Below are 22,599 nucleotides of genomic sequence, written 5' to 3' on the forward strand. Positions count from 1 at the left end.
CTTTATCTTCTCTGTCTCAAAAACATTATTGCTAATTATTTGAAGCCCGATACGATGTATCTCTAATCTAAGTACAGATCAAGTTGTAATGTCCTTTGTTTGCATAGAAAAAGGAGAAGACGAATAAGACCAACCCATCCATACATAATTGCATCAGCAATAATATGATAGCTAATGCATCAAAAACCAAGATCAAATTTGACACAGCTCGACTTTACCGTATGTTGTTTGAAAGCAGTATATACAAAGCGAAATGCTTTAAAAACCCACGATCGTTTTTTCTTAAGCATGGTTTGGTTGACAGGATTTAGAATTAAATAATAACAAAAAATAATTGCGAAACTATTTATTATGAAATTTTAAACACATGTGTTTGGTAACAAAAAATTAGGTGAAACTAGGTTTGGTATGACTTTAAAAATAGTGACATAAAAATATTGTAACAATTAATGCTGAAAAGTAATTATAACATATATAAATATATAAAATATTAAGTAAAAATTAAACTAAAAAAATCAATGTGTATAAGTAATTTTATATCAGAAAAACCATGTCTATTCGGGTGTTGAAAAACGTCGACAGCAGGGTTCGAACCTGCGCGGGCGAACCCAACAGATTTCAAGTCTGTCTCCTTAACCACTCGGACATATCGACTTATGTGACGTTGACAGAACTTTACAAACTAATCCTTTTCTACTAAATTCAAAAACTAGGGTTTAAAGAGGCATCCACCGATTCAACCCAGCTTCTGCTCTGCTCTGCTCTGCTAGTTCAACTGTTCAGGTACTTGCTCTTTGATCTCAGTTTCCATGGATTAATACATATATACATACAAACCACCTGTATCTATATCAACAATTTACTAATACTTGTAACTATAACAATAGTACTCTTCTGCTGTTTGCTCATATAATGTTCATATGTGATACTTTCATCTGTATCGCATTAGCTTTGTATTTTTAATTAATTAATATTTGAATAATTCTGTTTCGGTGAGATATCAAGTATGAGTTGAATGTTGTAGTAATTTGGTTGAGTACTTATGCAGCTTGACTTCAATAGGCCAGTTTGAATTTCTTTAGAAAGCCGGAAGAAAATGTTGTACATTATCGGTCTTGGTTTGGGAGACGAGAGAGACATTACTCTGCGAGGTCTTGACGCGATAAAGAAATGCTCGAAGGTCTATATAGAGGCGTATACTTCCTTGCTGTCTTTCGGGATCTCGTCTAATGGAGTTTCCACTCTGGTACTTTTATTGTTTGAGATATGTTGTACCCGTGCATATTTGGATTGTTTTGATAGATAGACTAATTTCGAGGCGTTGTTGATACAATAATTTTTTTAAGGAAAGTTTGTATGGGAAACCTGTCACGCTTGCGGATAGGGAAATGGTAGAGGAGAAGGCAGATGATGTGCTGTTGGAAGCTCGGGATTCTGATGTTGCTTTCCTTGTGGTTGGAGACCCTTTTGGGTAAATATCTGCACTCGTGCGAATATATATGTTTTGAACTCTGCAACTGCACCTAATTGTTATGTCTAAACCTATTATTCGTTTAACTTTTTATAAGGTGTCTTAGAGCTTCTTCAATTGTAATAGCTAAAATAATAGATAATAAATTAGTCAGGGGGTAGTGGGCACTCCAATTGGGTTGGCTATAATATTGATCAGCTAAAATTTACCTATGGGAATAGTGGTTCAATTAATATACCCAATGAAATGCAGTTATCTAAAATTTTAGTCAAAGGGAATAGTGGGTTGGGGAGCTGCATTTTTTACAAATTCTTTACAAGTTGTTCCACACAAATATATTACCTAAGGGTTCTATCACCTTGGAGATGCTCTTAGTAAGTCGTCTTATTATAATCACTTTTTAGTTTTATTACAATGCTACCTAGTTAAGTACCGTGATCATGGTTGTCACGTCGATGAGTCGAGGGGAGTCGATGGACCTCCGTCTAATCAACTAGTCGACTAATCATTGACAAGTCGTAGACTAGTCGAAAAAAAAAATATTATTATAAATTAAAAATAATATATATATATATATATATATATATATATATATATATATATATATATATATATATATATATGGCATTGCTCAAAAAAGAACACTCTTAAAAGAAGAACAACACAGAACACTTTAGAATCAAATATAGAATCTCATCTAAAACTTAATTTTTTTTTCAAATTTTAAGCTGATTCACTTTTTATTATGAATAATAATAGAATCCGTCATGTTTAACAATAGATTTGGGTTAAATATACCATGATTCTATGTAAAATTATTCGTGCAAAAAATTATATATATGATTCTATTCTGGATTCTATTTTGGATTCTGTTCTGGATTCTATAATATTTCATAGTAATAATGTGGATAAATTTGGATGTTAGATTTCATATATTAAGTTTAAATGGTGTTTAACTATATAATTATAACCTTAACATATCATTCTTTGTGAAATATAAAGTACTATGATAGTGTTCTGTGTTCTTTTTTTAAAGTGTTCTGTGTGGAGTGCAACCCTATATATATATATATATATATAGACACACACACACACACACATATATCATGTAAATTAGATTTTTAAGTTCTAATACCATCCACAATGTTTTATTTCAGATTTTAAGGAATTAGGAATCGAAAACTTAAAGAGAATGATGGAAAGCGAAAAGAGTTAACAAATAACAATAAAACAAAGTAAAATATGTAACAACTGATATATAACAATTGTGTGATACTGTGATGTGATGTGGTAGTGCAGCAAGTAAGCAACGAATATGCGCAGAAATAATATATACAGAGTTATGCAGAACTTATTGTGCAGATTGCAGAAAAACAGAGCAGAAAATATAATCAGAGAAAACCAAAGCAGGAAATTTAGCAGCTCGACTAGTCGACCGCTTAGTCGACTAGTCGGCCGAAATATCAACATTCAGCTAGTCGAAAAGTTGAGTCGACATCCATTCACCGCTTAGTTGACTAGTCGTCGAGTAGTCGCGACTAGTCGACCGACATGACAACCATGACCGTGATTCACATGTTCTTTGTGTTTATTTTGTTCTCTTCATGTTTACTAACTCTAATATGTTTTTCTCGTGCAACGTAGTGCAACAACACACTCTGATCTTGTTGTTCGAGCAAAGAAGTTAGAGGTTGATGTTAAGGTGATACATAATGCATCAGTGATGAATGCAGTTGGAGTTTGTGGTTTACAACTGTACCGATATGGAGAAACTGTCTCCATACCTTTTTTCACTGAAACATGGAGACCAGATAGTTTCTATGAGAAAATTCAAAAAAACCGAACACTCGGATTACACACTCTCTGCTTGTTAGGTAAATTATATTACTACTCGAGCTACTGGAAATTAAACTTATTGACTGTCATTAATCATTGTCATTTATCTCTCTGGCCACACGTGGTGATGGAAATGAAAGTTGAAGACTCTATTGCTCTAGTTGTTTATTTATACATTCCTTAGTCGTTTAAATCCAGTTCCCAAGCTCTTTGCTTATCTGAGTAATATCTGGGTATAAAAAAAAAAGTCCCGGTTGACACCTGATTCTTTATGCATGATTTCATAAGCAATATCATGGGCTTGAGTTACCAACAATACACAAGTGCCTTGCGTATGTAAGATTCGTTTGAAAATTGTTTTTACTTTTTGGAGTCATTTGTATTTGGACTGTCCATGCATCTGGTGCAATATATGGTTTTAGCAATTGACTCACTTGAACTATGCGTATCTAAATGTGCAGATATACGTGTAAAAGAGCCCACATTGGAATCCTTGTGCAGGTTAGATATCCAGCTGCGGCTGCCGTATTTAGATTTAGTATTTTCCTCAAATATTCAAGTTACTACAGATTTTTGTTTTTCCTTTCATCTTCAGAGGAAAAAAGCAGTATGAGCCACCAAGATACATGAGCATAAATACTGCGATTGAGCAACTCTTGGAGGTTGAGCAAATACGTGGAGGATCAGGTTGTTCCTTTATGACCCCAAGCTTATATTTTTATCAATGTTAAGTAGTTATTTCTACTAAGATTGTCAAATATTGGATTGATCCATTTGTTTTGTTGTTATTCTTGTGATTTATTATGCAATGTTTAGAGTTTAAAAAATGAATTGTTGAAAGAATGGAAGAAATTAAAATGATAAATACTATTTATTTATATATTTTTGTCATTTGTAGCATATACCGAGGACACTACATGTGTTGGACTTGCTCGACTAGGAAGCGAAGATCAGATGGTTATTGCAGGCTCAATGAAGCAACTCCTCATGGTTGACTTCGGTCCACCTCTACATTGCCTTGTCATAGTAGGCAAAACTCATCCAGTGGAAGAGGAAATGCTAGACTTTTATACAGTTGCAGGAAATCTAGATCAAACTAAGGAATGATTGTTAAACAAAATTAGATTCCTGTACTTTGATTTTGTTTAATACTAAAGATCTTACAAACAATGAAAACTGATATGTTGTATGGCCCAAGTTTTAGCTTGTTGCTGAAAATCCATTCTGTTACATGACTTGAGTAGTAACGTGGTATTATATTAAATGTTGGAGTAAGCAATTTATATGTTGCATTTGCATGGTAATCAATGCCGTCAATACAGAATACCTAGCACGTCAATCACAGTTGTATATTTAGTCATCTGTAAAATAAGCTATCAGTTTTCAATTCTTTCACTCTCTTTTTCGAAACTCACACAGAAGAGTGGCTCTCCTGAAGCTATTAAATTTTCTGCGTTTCTTCAGATTTGCCTTTTAGTCTATAGAAAATACATATGTTCAGCCTTGCAGTAATGGGAAGGGTAATCAATGGTGCCAACTCTGGATCTTTCTTTAGGTGAGCTTTGCTTGGAGTCTGAGAGGTCTTGACTGTTGGCACTTTGAGAACAGAAGACCACTCAGCTGCTCGGCCAGTGCAAGCACTTCATGACAATCGAACAGAGGTCCATGGGCTGTTCCAAGGAGCATGTTTATGAAGGGGAACTACAACATTCTTTATGACAAGTAAAAAGGTACATTTTGCTCAACATTGTAAACCTTGGGAATTATAGCTATATAAATATAGCATACCTTATGTAAACAAAGAATTGATACATACTTGCAGTGTTGAATGTTGTGCACTTGTGCCCACATTCAGTTAGCCCGTGTAGAGATCGAAATCTACTCACTTTGCATGCATGAGAAAATGACTGGGATCGGTCGGAGGATCAATCAGGTAGTTGTACACAAATCTATATATATAAATCTGAAAATAACTGTATTAGGATGCAATGTTTGGTCATGGTTTTTGTCCAGATTTGTAAAGGTTTCTCGACTCCCCCAAGTTGCACGTCAAAACCTGGTTGCTTAAGGTTTTAAACTGTTTTAGTTGCTAGAACAATGACTCAGGTTTGCTGATTCTTTGTCTTTCAAGCTTTTTACTTTATCTTACCATATAATTAAAGTCAGTATTACAAGAGCTTTCAGCCCCATAGCAGTTATATAGAATTCATTAGAACTTCTATTCTGGCACCCAACCTTGAATAGCATTACGGTTTTTTTTTTTATATTATTCCTTTGAAAAAAAGCATCTAATAGTATGTGGATATGTTTAGTTCAAGAAGTGATGTTTCTAATACTTATGACCTGGTATGTTTTGCAATGCTACTGCTTATCTTTTGTTTATATATTTTTAGAAAGTGTTAGGTCTGTGCTGCCTGAAGGCTTTTTGTACTTCATAACTGATCGAGCTCTCATATAGACAGGTGACATAGTATTTCAATAGAAAACAAATAGGGTCTTCTTACTTGTGTTCAGTAACACTCAATAACAATCCTAATCAGCACATATGGAAAATTTACACATTTCCCTGGTCAAGCTTATACCAAATAATAAAGAATCTGATTCAAGTAATTAGATTGATGCACAGATTTCCCTCAAGTTTAACCAACTATTCTGGGTTTAGCATTGGCTCTATATTGTTTTAGATAATGGCTAGGCCACATCCCATCGGGTGTTGTCCTTACTCTGTCTTTTGGATCCACATATAGTAATTGACATGTAAATTATATTCATGGATCAAATTTGGGGTATGCGTAGCCGCTAGTGATTTTAAGGAAATCTCTTCTACATCTTTTTTAAGTCGCAGCTCAGAGATGGTGCGATGGTTTGGATTCTGCATGGAGGACTGTGGAGTGATCTTTACTTCTGGATATAAAAACTTTCATAGAAAATTATTAATTTTACTTTTGCAATATGGAGTCAAAGTGTAAGTTTTAACTACAGAGACATTAGGGGTAATATGACTATATAGCCATTCTTAGTTGGTGAAAAGGCGTATTATAGGACTATAGCGATTCTTAGTTGTTCAGATGCCAATACATTATTTGACTAAAAATCACTTGTTGATGATGATTCACTAGGTCGGCAAAAATGCTGGCTTTAGGTACCACTACCAATGTTCAATTGCCTATATATATATATATGAATCTATTTATTAAGATAGAGATAAGAATAAATCTTAAAGAGGTATGATCACTTCTTCTACACGGGGTCATGGTCTGATTCCTTCTTTTATAAAAGCTGTATGAACCAAAATGAGGTTGATGAGATTTTAAATTTTTGGTAGACTAGGTGGATGATGTATAGATATTCTTTTTGTGTAGAAAAACTCGCAACTTATATGCACTGGAAAGTATTTCAATAACGCTAAACCTAATATACTTTGAAAATAAAAACATAGAAGTGTTATACAAGCCATATTCAGTTGATGAAGATAATTATATGTAATCTATTATTTAACAAATGTAAATTAGCTTAAATTGGTTTTTAGAATTACAGGAAAATAAGGCCATATTTACTTTTATTGATCAAACAAATTTCCTGATTTTATTGCAGTTGAGAAGTTGGTGTATATATACAGCCAAACACGCTGAACTGGCCAGCTGAAAATACCTTATGGAATATAAGTGATGACTAAAGGTATAAGAGTTCATCGTTCTGGTCAAATTTTGCATGTTATGTTTTCATGATGGTGGCTCCAGTATTTGATACAATGTTGTTTGAATTCTCAATCAGAGAGCAGCTTGCTTGAGTCTGATGGTAGATGAATTAGTTAATATTTAATAAGTGGTCAGTCGCGCTGTTTGATATATTGTCAGCTGTGTATTGCAGCGTAGCTAGATGTCTTCTAAATGGTTATCATCTGGCATTTTAAATTGTTTAGGTAAGATACTTAACTTGGTTAATAGTTTCAAATGTTTATATTACTACGTTATCTGGTTTTGTTGGTTTTTGATTTATAGACAAATAAAAAGAGAGATATAGCACAACAAGACATAATCAAGAAGATGTGATATATTTGATAGACGCTTGATGGGGTTTAATATATGTTATTCTTTAAGGATCATGTCCTTTGTAAAGCCTACAAAATAAAAACTGAAATAAAGAAATAAATGCAAACATAATTGTCCTAACATAATTAGCAACATAACAATCGCTAACATTTTTTGTACCGATTCTTGCCACCAAATCAGCCTCTAATAAATATTGAAGCATAATTCAACAAGTTTTAAAATGTTTCATATTGTTTGAAATATTTAGTGTTAAAGGTGTCCTTGCTTTAACTCGGACTAATTTCCTTCACTTGCTTACATTACTGTAAATTATTTAGTGTGATTAATACCATCTGTAATTGGAAAAGTCAGATAGATGGAAAACAAGGTCAAAACGATCATGTACAGTAAAGTTAATTATAATATATAGATTTTGCGTATTTGGGTTCGTTCCATTAGATGAACACCTTCTGTAATTGAAGTAGTGTTCAATTCATTATTCTTGTTGTTTTCATTCATGTATAATATCTGCGGGCAAACTTTTGGTAAGTGGAAACATTCATGTGTGATTACTGGCATCTACAGAATTTTAGAAGTTGAAGCCAATCCTGGTTTATATGACAAAACGTTCTTAGATTTTTATTCAGATTGGAAGTTAATATAGTTCTACAGCCAAACACACAAGTACCCTATGGAATGTGAGTGATGATGATTGACTTCTTTGTTCTTGTTGTATGTTTAGGCAGTGGGAGTGGCATGACTACAATAGTGTTCTTGAAGGACAGAGGTCCGGTAGTGCAAAACAGGGTAAACATGCAGTTCATTTTCTTGGGTGAAGGACTGCATAAGATTCCCATCACAAGACATCCATTGCAAAGGTGGCCGATGAAACTAGCGCAGTTCTATTGCAGTTTTGGGGAGAACAGTGTGATGCCTTGGAACGAGGTGATATTATTCATCTCAACCATTGCATGGTGTCATATAATCACAACAGTAATGTTGTTTTGGAGGAATTCACCAAAGCTACAGGCCGACAGCTGAGACGCCAAACATGAGTGAGATTGTTTTGATTTCTGATCCCAATAACTCCAAGATAATAGGAAGGAGGTTGTTTTATTTGACACAGGAATGTTTTTCCCAGTGGTTTAACTCTGTATCAGTGATGTGAGTTGCTATTTTCTGTTGCAAATATAAAGGGAATGTTTTACCTCTGCTTATTACCTTTTGGCTTTTAGGCAACATAAATGCAGATTGTCTAATTCCGGGAAAACAAAAATGGAGTTTAAGTTCTGTACTTCCAGTTTCCTGTGCGGAGACCAGGTTAGAAGACTGGTAAAAATAGAATATAACCGCTGAAATCTTTATAAAAAATGTGGAAATAGGGAGGGCTGGCTGTTAAGTGAGCTCATTGCCTCCCCCGAGTTATTGGGGCGGGGATCTCAAAGGCACCCATTTCAGTAATAGAAGACCCATCACCTGCCCAACAAAGGCTGTATAAATCATCTCATCGACAAAGGCCGTACGAAGGTCGAGCTGGAAAACGTTGCAAGTGATATTAGAGCCACTCCATTTATGGCGCTGGGCGCTGGCATTGCCAACAGTTTAACGACCGGAGGTATAGGGGGAAGCAGTGAGTAATCTCGAAATGAAGGTTGCTGAAATGGTGTCACAGCTTAACAAGCGGAGGTATCATGGACTCATAGTATGTAGCGAGTAATCTCGACGGTCACTGAAATGGTGTCATACAGGTTGTAAAGAACAATTTTGGGACTATGAGAAACTCTTTGGTCGGATCCTTGCTCTAGGGCCCAACACGAGTCTGTTAGGAAACAAGGGGGTGATCTTGACTCGGTGATCACTCGTTTATAAGAGAAATTAGCTCACTTTCGGGAACAACAAGGAGTTTTGGTTAATATGATGGAGACCAAGACACTTTTCAGGCAGAGGTACGTTCGACGCTGACAAACTTACAATCTTCTCATCACATTACATTTGAAAAAATGGAAGCGAGCTCTACTGAAGGAGCCAAGGAGGGTTGAAATCAGAACAGTGACGGGTAGCCCATATATGGGACGAGGATCTTACGTAGGGGTTGGATAAGATGGAGGAACGTGGTACCATGGCGACATCGGAAACTCAACATGTCTTCGTTTACGGTACAAATCCTGATGGATGGATATTCAGAATCGATAGCTTGTCAGAATTTGGATTAGAGGTTTGTGCATTTGGGTTAAAAAAATTAACCTGAAAAAGCTGGTCAATTTTTGGTCAAATTCGAGTTATCTGAAATCATGTAGATATAATATAAAATGTTATATACTTATAAAAAATTATAAATATTTTATATTACTTTTGTAGTATTTATTATTTAAGCTTAATTAATATTTTTTTAGCCTAATATAAATTATTTTTAGACTAAAATGACATTCATCTATTAATATATACACGGGTTATCCATAAATTATACGGGCCGGTTTGGTTAATTCTATGCCCACCTGCATCCCTTTAACCACTCCACCGAATATCCTTCAAATGTTTTATGGTTCGAATCTTGAATCCCCACGAAAAGGTAACATGGGTTCAGTAAAATCCTGTTCATGCAATGCGCAATTTTAACAAGCCATTTGTTGAAAATTGAAAGCTTCGTGCATCGGCATGTAACAAGTAAGACAACAATAAACAGTTGACAGCGACATAGTCTTAATATTTGCAGTTTACATCTGTTGCATTTGCATGGAACTATATATTTAGTAATTAGGATATCAATTTTCTCTTATACTAAAAAGTTACAAAATGTGTTGATTGATTTTGACGGAGGTAACATAGTCTGAGATTAGAAAATCAGTTTTGATACAGCTAATATTAAGCAAGTAATTGCCAAACCAAGATTTGCCTTCCTCTACCTTTCCTCCATTTCTATAGCACAATTTTTTTACATCCTCGTTCTGAAAACCCCACATACAAAAACACCAAATTTTCACATCCAGTGACTGCCTAAGGTTTCATGTCTTTTTTACAGAGATGCTGAAATTTGCTGAGTTTTGCCTTGCATTGCGCAGTGCAGGCTTAGTTTGTGTTGGGTTTTCGAAATCTTGAGGATTTGCGAAATATTTATTGATCATTTCCCCGAAATCAATGGGAGAGTCTGGGAAATGTAGAGGATGGTTTGGGTGGATACTTGTGTTGATTGTATTGGGTGTTATTGCATTTGCTATTTATATGGTCATTCATGAGAAAAATCTGTTTTCTGATAAGGACTCGGCTGCTCCTGTTCCTGGTGCCCCTGGCGCCATTAATCGTAAATACTCTGATGCTCTCAAGGTTGCTCTCCAGTTCTTTGATGTCCAAAAATGTAACCTTCCTTTCCCTATTTATGCTCTTTATTAAGTATTAATTCTTGGTTTCATTAATGCATAATGTTTTGCCATTCATGGACGTGTTTGCCCTCTAGACCATGCATGCTTCCTACTCGGTCACATTGGAAATCTATGGTTTAGTATCAGTATACTGTGCTTTTCATTAACTTGAAAATTAAGCTCAAATTTGAAACTTAATTGTTTGTTTCTGTCAGTAGATACTTTAGTGATATGCGAAGAGGGAAAAAAAAAGAAAACAATATGTTGATTGTATAAATTACACAAGATGTTTGTTGCTTTATTGCCAACTTTCTTGTTGGTTGATTGTTGTAATCATATGTAGCAATTAGCATTAGTAGGTTATATAAACAAGTTGTGACTTGTTAACATTTGTGTAGAAGCTGACTGTGAACTAATATGTCTGTTGCATTTGCAGCGGGTAAATTAGTGGATAATAAGATAAATTGGAGGGGAGATTCAGCTCTTGATGATGGAAAGGAGGCCAAGGTGGATCTTAGTAAAGGACTGTATGATGCTGGGGATCATATGAAGTTTGGATTTCCCATGGCTTTCACTGCAACTATTCTATCATGGAGCATCCTCGAGTATGGGGATCAAATGGAAGCAGTGGGTCAGTTGGAGCCTGCTCAAAATTCCCTCAGGTGGATCACTGATTACCTAGTAAATGCTCATGCTTCCGATGATGTGCTCTATGTTCAGGTTACTCTTCAACTTTAATGACTTTTGTCTCCCCATGCATCACCTGCTACATATTTGTCGTTTCCTTCTTTGCTATTGATGTTCTCGTTTTTCCTTTATGAATATGCACATTGAGCATTATGGAATTACTTAGAAATTTTAGTCAGGAGTCATGACTGTCATATAGCCATCTGGAACCTCCAAAATTAGAAAACATATACACGTACTCATAGTATTGCATGGAGTTACAACTATGGTTTAAATTATATAATTTTTGTGTGTTTTTGAATGTGTATCTTGGCAAGGGAAGTACTTGTGTGATAGATCCAAGGTTTCAGTTTGATGTTTATATTCCTGCGATATTTAAAATTCAGAAGAAAAATTCTTCAGTTCCGATAAGAACCAATAACTAATGTAATGATAAAAATCTGGGTATATATGTTAACATTGCTAGACTATACACATACTTATCCTAAGTGTCTATGATGGGTACTCAACGATTCCCCGTCCATAGGGCAGCTTTGCAGTAAGTTGATCTAGTACATAGTCATTTAAGAGATTAGTTTGTCTTCCATACTCTCACTTCATTTGGTCAGGTGGGCGACCCAGAAGCAGACCATAAATGTTGGAATAGGCCTGAAGATATGACCGAGAAAAGACCTCTTTCTCAGGTTAACACTTCTGCCCCAGGATCAGATGTAGCAGCTGAAACTGCAGCAGCAATGGCATCTGCATCACTAGTTTTTAAGTCGAGTGATTCTACATATTCAAGCTCACTTCTTAAGCATGCCCAGCAACTATTTACTTTCGCAGATAAGAATAGAGGTGCCTACAGTGAGAGCCTTCCTGATGTGCAGACGTACTACAATTCAACTAGCTACGGTGATGAGCTCCTATGGGCAGCTGCTTGGCTCTATCATGCAACAGGGAATCAAACGTACATGGCTTATGTGACAGGGAAAAATGGAAGATCATTTGCTAGGTGGGGTAATCCAACGTGGTTCAGCTGGGACGACAAGTTACCTGGGGCTCATGTATGGTTCTATTCTTGTGACTTCAACTGTAGTGCAATGGTGTTATAGGGCAGTCACTCAATTTAGACATTGAATAGAATATAGTTCTCAACAGTTTGAATTTGCATTTTTATGCAGGTTTTGCTTTCCAGAGTAGGCTTCTTTGGAGATGAATCCAGATCAGATAACGTCAAAAAGTACAGAGAAACTGCGGAGGCAATTATGTGCAACATCCTACCTAAATCTCCAAAAGCTTCAGACAGCAGAACAGAGAGTAATGTCCACTCTGTTGCCTTGTTCGTTTGATATATTTCTCATGAAACACCTCAATAGTATTTTTTATCTCATGCTTGTATAGTGATTCATGTGTAAGCACTCATATGACATATGGTTATAGTATGAGTTCTAGCTGCACCATGTATGAGGCTACCACCATAATGCTTACAAAATGGGTGCCCTATTGACACATAAAACGTTTAAGCAAGGAGCAAGGAAAGCCCCATGTGTTCTGAGCTTAAGATCTAGTTATATACGGACCTCTAGAAGATCATGATTCATGCATGCATAATGAAGTATTTAGCTATGAAAAGACTGTGTTTGACGCAAATATACTTAGTTTTGTTGGTACCTCCAGCTTAATACTAATCAGTCTATTGAATACAGGTGGTCTTATATGGGTTTCTGAATGGAACTCCTTGCAGCAGCCCATGGCTTCTGCACTTTTAACAGTCATTTTCAGTGACTACATGCTGTCATCCCGGACAGCAAAAATAACGTGTGATGACGATTCTTTTTCACCTCTTGATCTTCGACAGTTTGCCATGTCACAGGTGTGTTAATATCAAGAATTGATATACAGTGTACAACTTGCATGACAGTGTACCAAAGAATTTTTGCACATACCTAATCCTGCATTACTGACATTTGGTAGGTTGATTATGTCTTGGGCAACAATCCGATGAAAATGAGTTATCTTGTGGGCTACGGAGATAAATATCCAAAGTACGTGCACCATAGAGGAGCTTCTATTCCGGCTGATGAGAAGCCAACTTGCTCTGAGGGCTGGAAGTGGCTTGATTCAAAAGAGCCTAACCCCAACGTTGCAGTTGGAGCACTAGTCGGAGGACCATTTTTGAATGAAACCTATATTGATTCTCGGAACAATTCAATGCAAGCTGAACCAAGCACATATAACAGTGCCTTGATAGCTGGTCTTCTGTCAGGTTTGGTTACTACCTCTTCTGTGGTTCGATCCTTCACCTAAAGCAAACACCTAACAGATTATTCAATCCAGATTATATACATTATTTGTAATTAAGCTCGAAACTTGGATTGAAGTAAATTTTATAAACAAATGCTTCAAACGTACCTCACGTTACAAGTATAGTATATTCATTGAGGTGACCTTTCACTCTATCTAGTGTAAATGGTCCAACAAGTGTTGGCACACATCTCCTTACATGAAAGAACTAACTGGGACATGTAGAACAGCTCTATGAACCAACTTTTTCAGTCCACTATAGTTACTGATGCACTACTTTGATTGGGTAACTTTGTAGCTTACTGGATTGGGTTTTTGTGACTTTGATCTGTGCAACCAATGTAGGTATGTTTTTATTCCATGAATATTTTTTAGAAACTTGTTAGTGATGTCGAATGAATGTTTCCTTCCTCCTACTCGGATCATCTGCAAGCAAACCTTGTCAATGCTCTGATTTTTCGCTATAACATTATTCATTTTTAATTAGTTGCTTAACTGCTTCCACTTCTGATCTTCTTCATCGCGCATCAGTACAATATAACAGCAAACTTCTATTTCTCCAATTATCACTGCTTTCCAACTTTAATACGTAGCCTTTTATTTCTTCATTCACCGCATTCCAACTTTAATATGTTCCTTCCATGGTTCAACTAGAAGGAAAATTAATGTGGAATGGGACTGAAATTGGAAGAGAGAGGGTCCATACTCCATACTGTAATGAGAAGATGGGAGCCTGTTTGAAGAGGGAAATAGAGATATAAAACAATTGATAAAGCCCAACTCTTTCTTGGAGTAAGGTCAAAGAGGCCCAAGTTGTCCAATTTGATCCCTACCCATGCCTGAGCCTTTCAAAGATTCAGCACATGATTAATTGCAGTTTGGATTATTAGAATGTTCATATTTTCCACTATTAAGTTGATTCTTTCATAAAACACTATCTATTTTCCCCATAATCAGTTCCCAAGCTTTTCTTTGTTTAATGGACTCAAGGGTAGGGATTGATCTCCACGAGATGTACTGTTTTTTCTTCTGAATTTATATGCTATTTGAAATAGATTATTCTATTTAAGAGAATCCTGGGTCTGCAGAAAACAGTCTCTCAAGTCCTTGGACGAGAGGTAAAGGTAGAGATTCGTACGTTCTATTTATCTGAGTGAGACACACCGGATATGCTTGAGCGATTGGTGTTGCCTTTTACAACGTAGTTATTGGGTTGGTAGTAGTTACATGCTGCCATCAGAGATGATACAAACGTATCGAAATTATGTAGAGGAAGCTGGAGACTGTTGTTGCTGAAACTGTATGATATTTTTGACCAAAGCAACAATCATCCAACCTGGCAAGGACCCTCAATGTAGAATGTTGTTTCCCGGTTGATATGCTAACAGTTGTGCCTTATATTAGGCAGGTCACACATTAATGCTTCGTCTTAATGTTTATGCAGTACATGTGATGAGGTCTATGGTTGAGGTACGTCCGTAAGTCCTTTAGTGTCCCGCGTTACAACTTGAGCTGTCAAGGCCTCCCCTTTGTTTGTTTTCCCCTTAATTATAATTTAGACAAAGGATTCTTCCGCAACAGAACATGTGTGCAGTTTCTCATATTCTATGATCTCATTGTCTCTGCATAACACTAGGTTTTATTTTATACCAAGGATATTTACCGCACATATTATCTGAATACGGCTGTAACCTGTAAGTCTGTAACTGGCCAACATAGGTACCTTGTACGTTTCCAAATTTCAGACTCGGCAATATTTATAATTTTGCATGGTTCGACATGATTATTATTTATCGGGGCGACCTCATGGTGGCTGGTAGAGAGTTGCTGCATAGTGCAGTCAGTTCCTTTATTTTCCTCCATTTAAGTCTTTAATAAATGTTGTGTAGACCCGAAATTGATAAATCTGTACGAGCAAGCAGTGCTCTGTAAATATAGAATTGTACACATTTCATATGCTGATGTGAAACACAATGTACATAAAAGCTGTGGGTTTTGAAGAGAGCTGGGGGCAATGGTAACATGGCTTGCATGTTCTGAACAAAGGGGGTCATTTTCTACCTGTAACATGTTACAGGCTTCCATGGCTAGCTATTGAGTCACTGACTTTGAGTAAGAACAGACTGCAGAGGGTCCAGCTTTATATTTCCGTGTGTTTTTATCTCACTTGACTAACCATTTTCAATCACAGAACATGGGGGTAACCTACAAATAGACTATTTTGTGGCCCAGTTCTCTCCATCAAGCTCACCACTCAGCTCTGGATTTAGGCAATTTTTTCTCTTCTGAATTTGACAACAGCTGAGCCAATGAAAGCGTCTCAACTAATCAACACAACGGAAATAGTTGAACAATAAATTCTTTTAGTTTCGGGCACATTCACGCGATTATAGTAGCAAGGTTTATGGTAATCTCTGCGTAAAATGTGATATATTTAATGTTGACAGATTGATTCCTAACAGATTTAATGTTAGTAGAAGCCATTATAAAAATTATACTTTTTGACACCCGTCTAGGTCTTAAGAGGTGTGTAACATACATGATCGAACTCGAGAGCTCCTCCGGCCAAACCAGGTTTGGCTGAAGACCCTGAGACATGTATGTTTGGAGGGATTATAATCCCCAGATTACTATCTTATCTAACTCTATGATAAAGGATTATAATCACATGAATTCATATCAGAATCATTGTTTTAGTCTATTTCATATGATTATAATAACTCGTGAAAAAATGTATTATAATCCCTGAAAATGAATCAAAAAAGCGATTACAATACAATTTAATGAGATTATAATCCTTAAATTTAAAGAAAATAATATAGGTATTGCAGGATTAATTATAATCTTTTGAGACAAACATGTATGAATTATGACCGTCTTTCTGAAGACCTTAAAAAAGTAAATAAGTATGATAAGAAATGAGAATACAAGGGGTTATGAATGAGGAGGGATATATGTTAGAGTGTTTGGTTAGATATAGGTATATGAACAAATTAAGTTGTGATTTAACCTTTTACTTTTTAACCTCTTAGCCATCTGCTTTCTGATCCTTAGAACATGGGTAAACAATTATAGCAATGATTCTTATTTACTCAAATACTTTAGTAGTGTTTTGAATGGGACTCCTACTTTGGCGGTGCTTGTATTAGGTGTACCTTATAGCTGGAGTGATTGAGATGGAATTAGATTAGAATGAGTAGAGCTGTAAGCGAACCGAACTCGGACGAACTCGGACGAACTCTTATCGAACTCGAACAAAATCTTAACGAACCGAACAATGTTCGATAATTTTATCGAACAAAATTTCATGTCCGAACTCGGTTCGGTAACGAACCGAACCGAACACGAACTGTTCGCGAACATGTCGAACAAAACCGAACACGAACAGTTCACGAACAATGTATATTTTTAAATAATATTTAGGTTATTTTTTAATTATTTTAATGAAAATAATTAACCCAAATATTTTATTTATATATATACAACATATACAATATCAATTTCAAATAATTTTACAATTACAAAATAAAATTAATACCTAAATTATGGATATTATATATTATATTCACATATAATATTATAAATATTTTTATTTATTGTCGAACGAACACGAACTTCTCGAACTCGAACCGAACACGATCTTAACGAACCGAACACGAACCGAGCACCCTAAAAGTTCGGTTCGGTTCGTTAAGCTTATCGAACAGAAAATGTTGTTCGAACTCGTGTTCGGTAAGCTTGCCGGACGAGCTTACCGAACTCGAACACGAACCGAACCGAGCGAACTTACCGAACAGTTCGGTTCGTTTACAGCTCTAAGAATGAGTTTACATATTTGGAATCTCTCAACAGTAAACAAGGGATGATTGTATGGTGAGGTGTGGTAGGATTAGTCCAGTGGACCTGCAACTAGGAGCCTGAAGCACATGTAAGCTCTTGTGCTTGACTTATCAAACTCTCTTTTATGGCCTCAGGGCCGTATTATAGTACGATACTGTACACTCATTATTGGACCATGTCTCATCAACCACAGATATATTTTGCCATCAGAATAATGCCTCTAATGTGGTGGACTTATGTCTTATCTCTGTGATTAAGGTTGATTATGGATTTTGAATCCTCGCACGCTACATGGTTTCTAGTCAGGCTGCCATTCTCGACCTCTTATTGCTAATCAAACACTTTTCGATATCATGGAGCAGTGTTTGAATCCAAAAGTGTTTCTGCTTCTGTGGTAACACTCTACTTTCGATACCATGGAACAGTGTCTGGATCCTATAGTAACTTATTTATAAGTTATTAAAGTGCTTAGATGATGTGATTCATAAGTTATCTAAATGTTAGGAATATTGTACTTAAAAAGTTTGATAATTTTAAAAAGTAGAGTATTATTGTAAAAGAAGATAGAGTGTTACCACAGAAGCAGAAGCACTTTTGGATCCAGACACATGCTTCTATGGTAACTTATTAATCACTTCATATAGACATTTTAATAACTTATAAAATTTAACCTACTTATCGTTTTTAAATTTTAAACAAGAAGTAACTTCTTTTAACAAAGTACAATTATAAAAAACACATAAATATATTTTTCTGATCGTCATCTGGTTTGCTTTGAATACAATTAGTCGAAAAGTTTCTATTCTTGTCCAATACATGCAAACAAACACAACGTTCCCATGTGCGCTGCACTGGCCTAGCATAAGAAAACGGATGAATTTGATGATTAGTGTTGAATTTGCATAGCTCTGGAATGCAATTAATCTGATGAACCCTGATCAAGTACATTGAACCCCTTGAATAATTTGGAAGCCTAAGCAGGAAAAGAAGACACCCCAGAAATGGTATGGGGAAATGAAAGAAGATAATGGAAGAATGTGTCATAATAACACTGAGTATTAGCCATTAGGACCCATTTGCAACCTGTAACTCCTTTCAATGTTGGTTAAAAGTTGGACCCGATTCTTTATTCAAAGATTGAATGCTAGTAGCAGTACATCTTATGTACCTGTAAACTTTGAAACTATAAACTACATACCTGTAGGATAAGTAATGGATAGACCAGCTAGCAGCATGAGCATCAAGATAGGCGTGTGTTTAGTCTTACCAGGAGTATGTGTTACTCCAAGTGTCTACTGTCTACACTTATTTAAACAATTTATGGCTCTACCTCTTTTAACTTTGTGCCAGTATACACCTCCCATGGTTTTTCAAAATTTCGAAACAAGACACATAACATCTGTCATCAATATTCGGACAGTGCCTTTGTATATTGACCCAAAAGTGTTAGCAAATTGATATACATTAGTTGTTTGTTTGTGTTTATAAAGGTCAAAATACTTTTTATCTAATCAACGTGGGATCTTACACAACATATTACAACTCCAAGATTAAGTCTGTAAAAGACGATTTTCTTACACGAACTAATTGTTAACATGGCCCTGGAAGCTGATGGGAGAAGAAATGCGGATAAACCAAATATATTTGAATCCTAGTTTGGAAAATGGCAGGTTCTCTCACATTGGTTAATCATTAACATGTCCCTGAAAATCGATGTTGATAATATCTGGACGTGAAGTTAATTAATTCGGACATGATTAATCGGTTACAAAAGCTTCTAAACAAGGAATAATAGATTGAGAATAGGAAAATGGAAAGTAGAGAGGAGGGACCAAGATGTCTAATGAAGGGAACAAATTGTAATAAACCCAATGGGGTTTGGCTCCCAACATGTCCTCGAGCTCACACAGTACTCAAAAACACCCGTGGTCTCTTCTTTGCCCCCACAAGCCCACATGACCTTGTAGTTTCTACTGTACCTTTCTCTCATCATCAAAGTCCCACTTTATATAACCCCCTCTACTCATCTTTCCATTCTCACCATCTCTCAAAAATCAGAATACTTCTCTATCCTTTTTCCAGAACTCTAAAAAACAAAACAAGAGAGAAGACTATTACAAATGGCTTACAAAAAATCAAACAGACTATCCCAAGCAGCTCTGATCAAGCAGATTCTTAAGAGATGTTCGAGCCTGGGGAAGCGACAGAGCTACGACGAACAAGGGCTGCCTCTTGATGTGCCAAAAGGCCACTTCGTTGTCTACGTTGGCGAAAACAGGACAAGATACATTGTCCCGATTTCGTTCCTGAATTATCCCGAGTTTCAGAACCTTTTGCATCAAGCAGCTGAAGAATTCGGGTTTGATCACGACATGGGCCTCACGATTCCCTGTGACCAGGATGTTTTCGAAAGTCTAACGTCAATGCTTCGATGAGAGGATGATCGATCAAGTTGTTTGATTTTGTTACATAAAGCTCCCTCCAACGGGAAATTAACGATCATGAAGCTGCTTCCTGCTTCTGCGGCTTTTATTTCACTTGTAGTAGTCTTTTTTTACTTTTGGGATAATTTCTTATAGTTGCTAAGCTAACTGAAAATCCCATGGGGTTCAGATTTGTATATCTCAAAAGTTCAATTTTTTCTTCGCAGTGGTGTTCATTTCACCCTGTGCGAGAGAGCTAATATTAAGGATCTTTGGAGTTTTTTACTCCCTTCACCACATTCTTCCCTCTTTACACTTACATTATTTTCAAATTTTATGACAACTAGAAAACAGTTAATTAAATATGATCAGATGAAAATACAACAAGGCGGAGATGGTAGAGGATAACAAACAATAAAGAGCATGTTCAACCGGTGATTTTTAAAATGGTAAGTGTAACTTATTCATAACAGTGTGTTTAACCAGTGATTTGTAAAATGGTATGTGTTCGGAGATGACCGTCATGTAAATCTTTTGCATCTAATTTACCTCATGTAATGACGGAAGCAGGATTTTGAAACAGTTGAGACAATAACGTTATTTTACTCAAATTCTTGATTTAGATTCGGCTTAGGTTAGGTCCTTGATTCCGTCTCTGCCTGCATGAGATTCTCAGTGAACAATTTGAGACCCGTTACATGTTAATCATCAGATGTTCATAGGATCATGGAGTATTATTTTTAGCACAAACATATACTTGAATGCTTGATCGTACGGGTAGGGAGGATATAGCAAAGCTAGATAACGAAGTGAAAAATCTTGGAAGGAATCTAAATGACAAAGTCCCCATCAGTAAAATGGTCCATGCCCACTACAAGCTTTCAATTCAATTCTGCTGTATGTATTATATTTATCTTACTGCAAACTGTACAACAACAGATGTACAAAGTGATGGCTAAGATATACATAAGATCTATCGTCCATGTTTAAATTTATCCCTGTTCAATGCCAGTGGTCCCTCCTGGTTTTAACTTGCAACCTAACTTAGCCATTCATTCATAATCATCACCCGCTCATCCTTACTTCTTGTTGTATTGTATCCGTACTGACCGGACATCCGTCACCGTTTTATGCACACACTTTTGGACCCGACTGGATATTTCCGGCCATTAAATGTCTACTTTACGCTGCTTGAAGTGTGCATTCGAAGCAGTCATTTAATGTTGTGCAGCGGTAAAAAATCGTTAATAATATATTATAACATTCGTATGTGTATGTCAGGACCCGCAGACGCGATTATTTTACCTTTGTCAGTAACTGATATGTGCATACTAGTAGTAGTAGTATATGATAACTCTGTGTCCATACTCATCTTCCCACTTGCACCATTATTCCTGTAACTGCTCTACCGACCCCTTACCTTCCCTAAAGAATCTCCTAGTCATGCACTCCCTTCCATAACTTGCTACTATCTATTAAAAGCTTCTTTTCTTTAATGCTACATACGACGGGGTTCAAGTGCAAAAGCAATACTACTCCTACCCATTTTAAAAGAGCTTAAACCGCAAGAGAATCGCGAACCAGCGTCGATTAATCAACTACGAGGATCGGTTAGCTGATCAATCCGATCCCTGCAAGTTTCAACAAAATAATTTCAGCTATAAATTGATCAAATGTGGAATCCTAATTGATATGCGGCAAATGACTTTCATGAATAATTCATGATGGAGAAATTGGATTCGAATTTGATCAGTGGACCTACCAATTCATGATTTAGAAGGAATATATTCGAGATTTTTTGCATAGGAAATTTTTTAGTCAAATCGGAGTATATTCGATAAATTAATAAAAAAATATAAATTAATCAAGAATTTATTAATAAATCAGGGATTCCTAGATTTTTAGTTAAAATAAGAGTGTAATTGGTAATTAGATGATTTTTTTGATTTTTTTAATTAAATAGAATATTTTCATAACAGTGTTCGTATATTCTAAATTACATGTATTATTATTATATTTATATAAAAAGTTACTCCCTCCGTCCCGGTGAATTGTATACAGTTTCCTTTTTGGGACGTCCCATCAATTGTATAAATTCCAAAAGTAGTAAATTTTTATAATATAAAATATCATTACACCAACTACTTTCCTCCACTATCTCTATTCAATAATAATATAAACACTATTACACCCACTACTTTCCTCCACTATCTCAAATCTATTATTAAATATTAATGGGTCCCACCACTATACCCACTTTTCATCTAACTTTACTCTTTTTTACACAATTTATTGGTCTCCGTGTCCCAGCCATTTGTATACAAATGACTGGGACGGAGGGAGTATCAACTTTTGTCTGGTTCCAAAAAATCAAAGACACCGAACATGGGCATATGGCTACAATTTAACCTAGCTAGCGGTCATACATAGTAGCTAGGAAACGACAAACGAATTGGGTAAATTTTAAAATGGGTAATGAAAAACTTAAATGCATGTTAATTACACGATACTCTGAACATGAAACTTGGTAAAACTCCACTTTTACGGGGCCGGAACCTTAGACTATACGTGAAACTACTTGTTCTTGTCTAGAAGAGTAGTATAATTCTTGGTTCTCCCACTGATTTTAATAACCAAAATTTCTACAGGCCAGTCTCCTTTTAACCAAT

General features: G+C 35.9%; 3 protein-coding genes and 1 non-coding gene across 6 annotated transcripts; 3 read left to right on the top strand and 1 right to left on the bottom strand.

Moving 5' to 3' along the window:
* Positions 1-573: 573 nt before the first annotated feature.
* Positions 574-654, bottom strand: TRNAS-UGA (transfer RNA serine (anticodon UGA)). The gene has a single exon. It is a non-coding gene; the product is annotated as a tRNA-Ser (tRNA).
* A 19-nt stretch (positions 655-673) lies between these two features.
* On the top strand, positions 674-4,599 carry LOC108215109 (probable diphthine methyl ester synthase). 2 transcript variants are annotated; one of them, XM_017387457.2, is made up of 7 exons: positions 674-783; positions 1,049-1,246; positions 1,347-1,471; positions 3,116-3,345; positions 3,769-3,808; positions 3,903-3,994; positions 4,206-4,599. In XM_017387457.2, exons 2-7 carry the CDS (start codon positions 1,097-1,099, stop codon positions 4,412-4,414), a joined length of 846 nt encoding a protein of 281 aa, XP_017242946.1. In that variant the 5' UTR covers positions 674-783; positions 1,049-1,096; the 3' UTR covers positions 4,415-4,599. The 2 variants fall into 2 exon arrangements, with proteins under 2 accessions (XP_017242946.1, XP_063946581.1); XM_064090511.1 differs by having other exon boundaries at positions 709-783; positions 1,063-1,246.
* Positions 4,600-4,735: 136 nt separating this feature from the next.
* On the top strand, positions 4,736-13,916 carry LOC108213361 (endoglucanase 10). 2 transcript variants are annotated; one of them, XM_064090510.1, is made up of 11 exons: positions 4,736-5,037; positions 5,130-5,240; positions 5,321-5,413; positions 6,902-6,985; positions 8,081-9,553; positions 10,358-10,690; positions 11,131-11,414; positions 11,990-12,427; positions 12,545-12,680; positions 13,070-13,236; positions 13,338-13,916. In XM_064090510.1, exons 6-11 carry the CDS (start codon positions 10,474-10,476, stop codon positions 13,668-13,670), a joined length of 1,575 nt encoding a protein of 524 aa, XP_063946580.1. In that variant the 5' UTR covers positions 4,736-5,037; positions 5,130-5,240; positions 5,321-5,413; positions 6,902-6,985; positions 8,081-9,553; positions 10,358-10,473; the 3' UTR covers positions 13,671-13,916. The 2 variants fall into 2 exon arrangements, with proteins under 2 accessions (XP_063946580.1, XP_017240638.1); XM_017385149.2 differs by adding an exon at positions 7,178-7,229 and having other exon boundaries at positions 5,130-6,985.
* Positions 13,917-19,437: 5,521 nt separating this feature from the next.
* On the top strand, positions 19,438-20,229 carry LOC108213192 (protein SMALL AUXIN UP-REGULATED RNA 51). Its single transcript, XM_017384964.2, has one exon. The coding sequence runs from the start codon at positions 19,628-19,630 to the stop codon at positions 19,940-19,942; it is 315 nt and encodes a 104-aa protein (XP_017240453.1). The 5' UTR covers positions 19,438-19,627; the 3' UTR covers positions 19,943-20,229.
* The last annotated feature ends 2,370 nt before the right edge of the window (positions 20,230-22,599 follow it).

The sequence above is a fragment of the Daucus carota genome, chromosome 3, assembly GCF_001625215.2.
Source record: "Daucus carota subsp. sativus chromosome 3, DH1 v3.0, whole genome shotgun sequence".
Taxonomy (NCBI): domain Eukaryota; kingdom Viridiplantae; phylum Streptophyta; class Magnoliopsida; order Apiales; family Apiaceae; genus Daucus; species Daucus carota.

Bases quoted from the DNA above. Each gene is read 5' to 3' on its own strand.
- LOC108215109 (XM_017387457.2), top strand. From the start codon at position 1,097: ATGTTGTACATTATCGGTCTTGGTTTGGGAGACGAGAGAGACATTACT. The intron at 3,346-3,768 runs GTAAATTATATT...CTAAATGTGCAG, and splicing joins ACACACTCTCTGCTTGTTAG to ATATACGTGTAAAAGAGCCC. The intron at 3,995-4,205 runs GTTGTTCCTTTA...TGTCATTTGTAG, and splicing joins GCAAATACGTGGAGGATCAG to CATATACCGAGGACACTACA.
- LOC108213361 (XM_017385149.2), top strand. From the start codon at position 10,474: ATGGGAGAGTCTGGGAAATGTAGAGGATGGTTTGGGTGGATACTTGTG. The intron at 10,691-11,130 runs GTAACCTTCCTT...TTGCATTTGCAG, and splicing joins GTTCTTTGATGTCCAAAAAT to CGGGTAAATTAGTGGATAAT. The intron at 12,681-13,069 runs GTAATGTCCACT...TATTGAATACAG, and splicing joins TTCAGACAGCAGAACAGAGA to GTGGTCTTATATGGGTTTCT.
- LOC108213192 (XM_017384964.2), top strand. From the start codon at position 19,628: ATGGCTTACAAAAAATCAAACAGACTATCCCAAGCAGCTCTGATCAAG.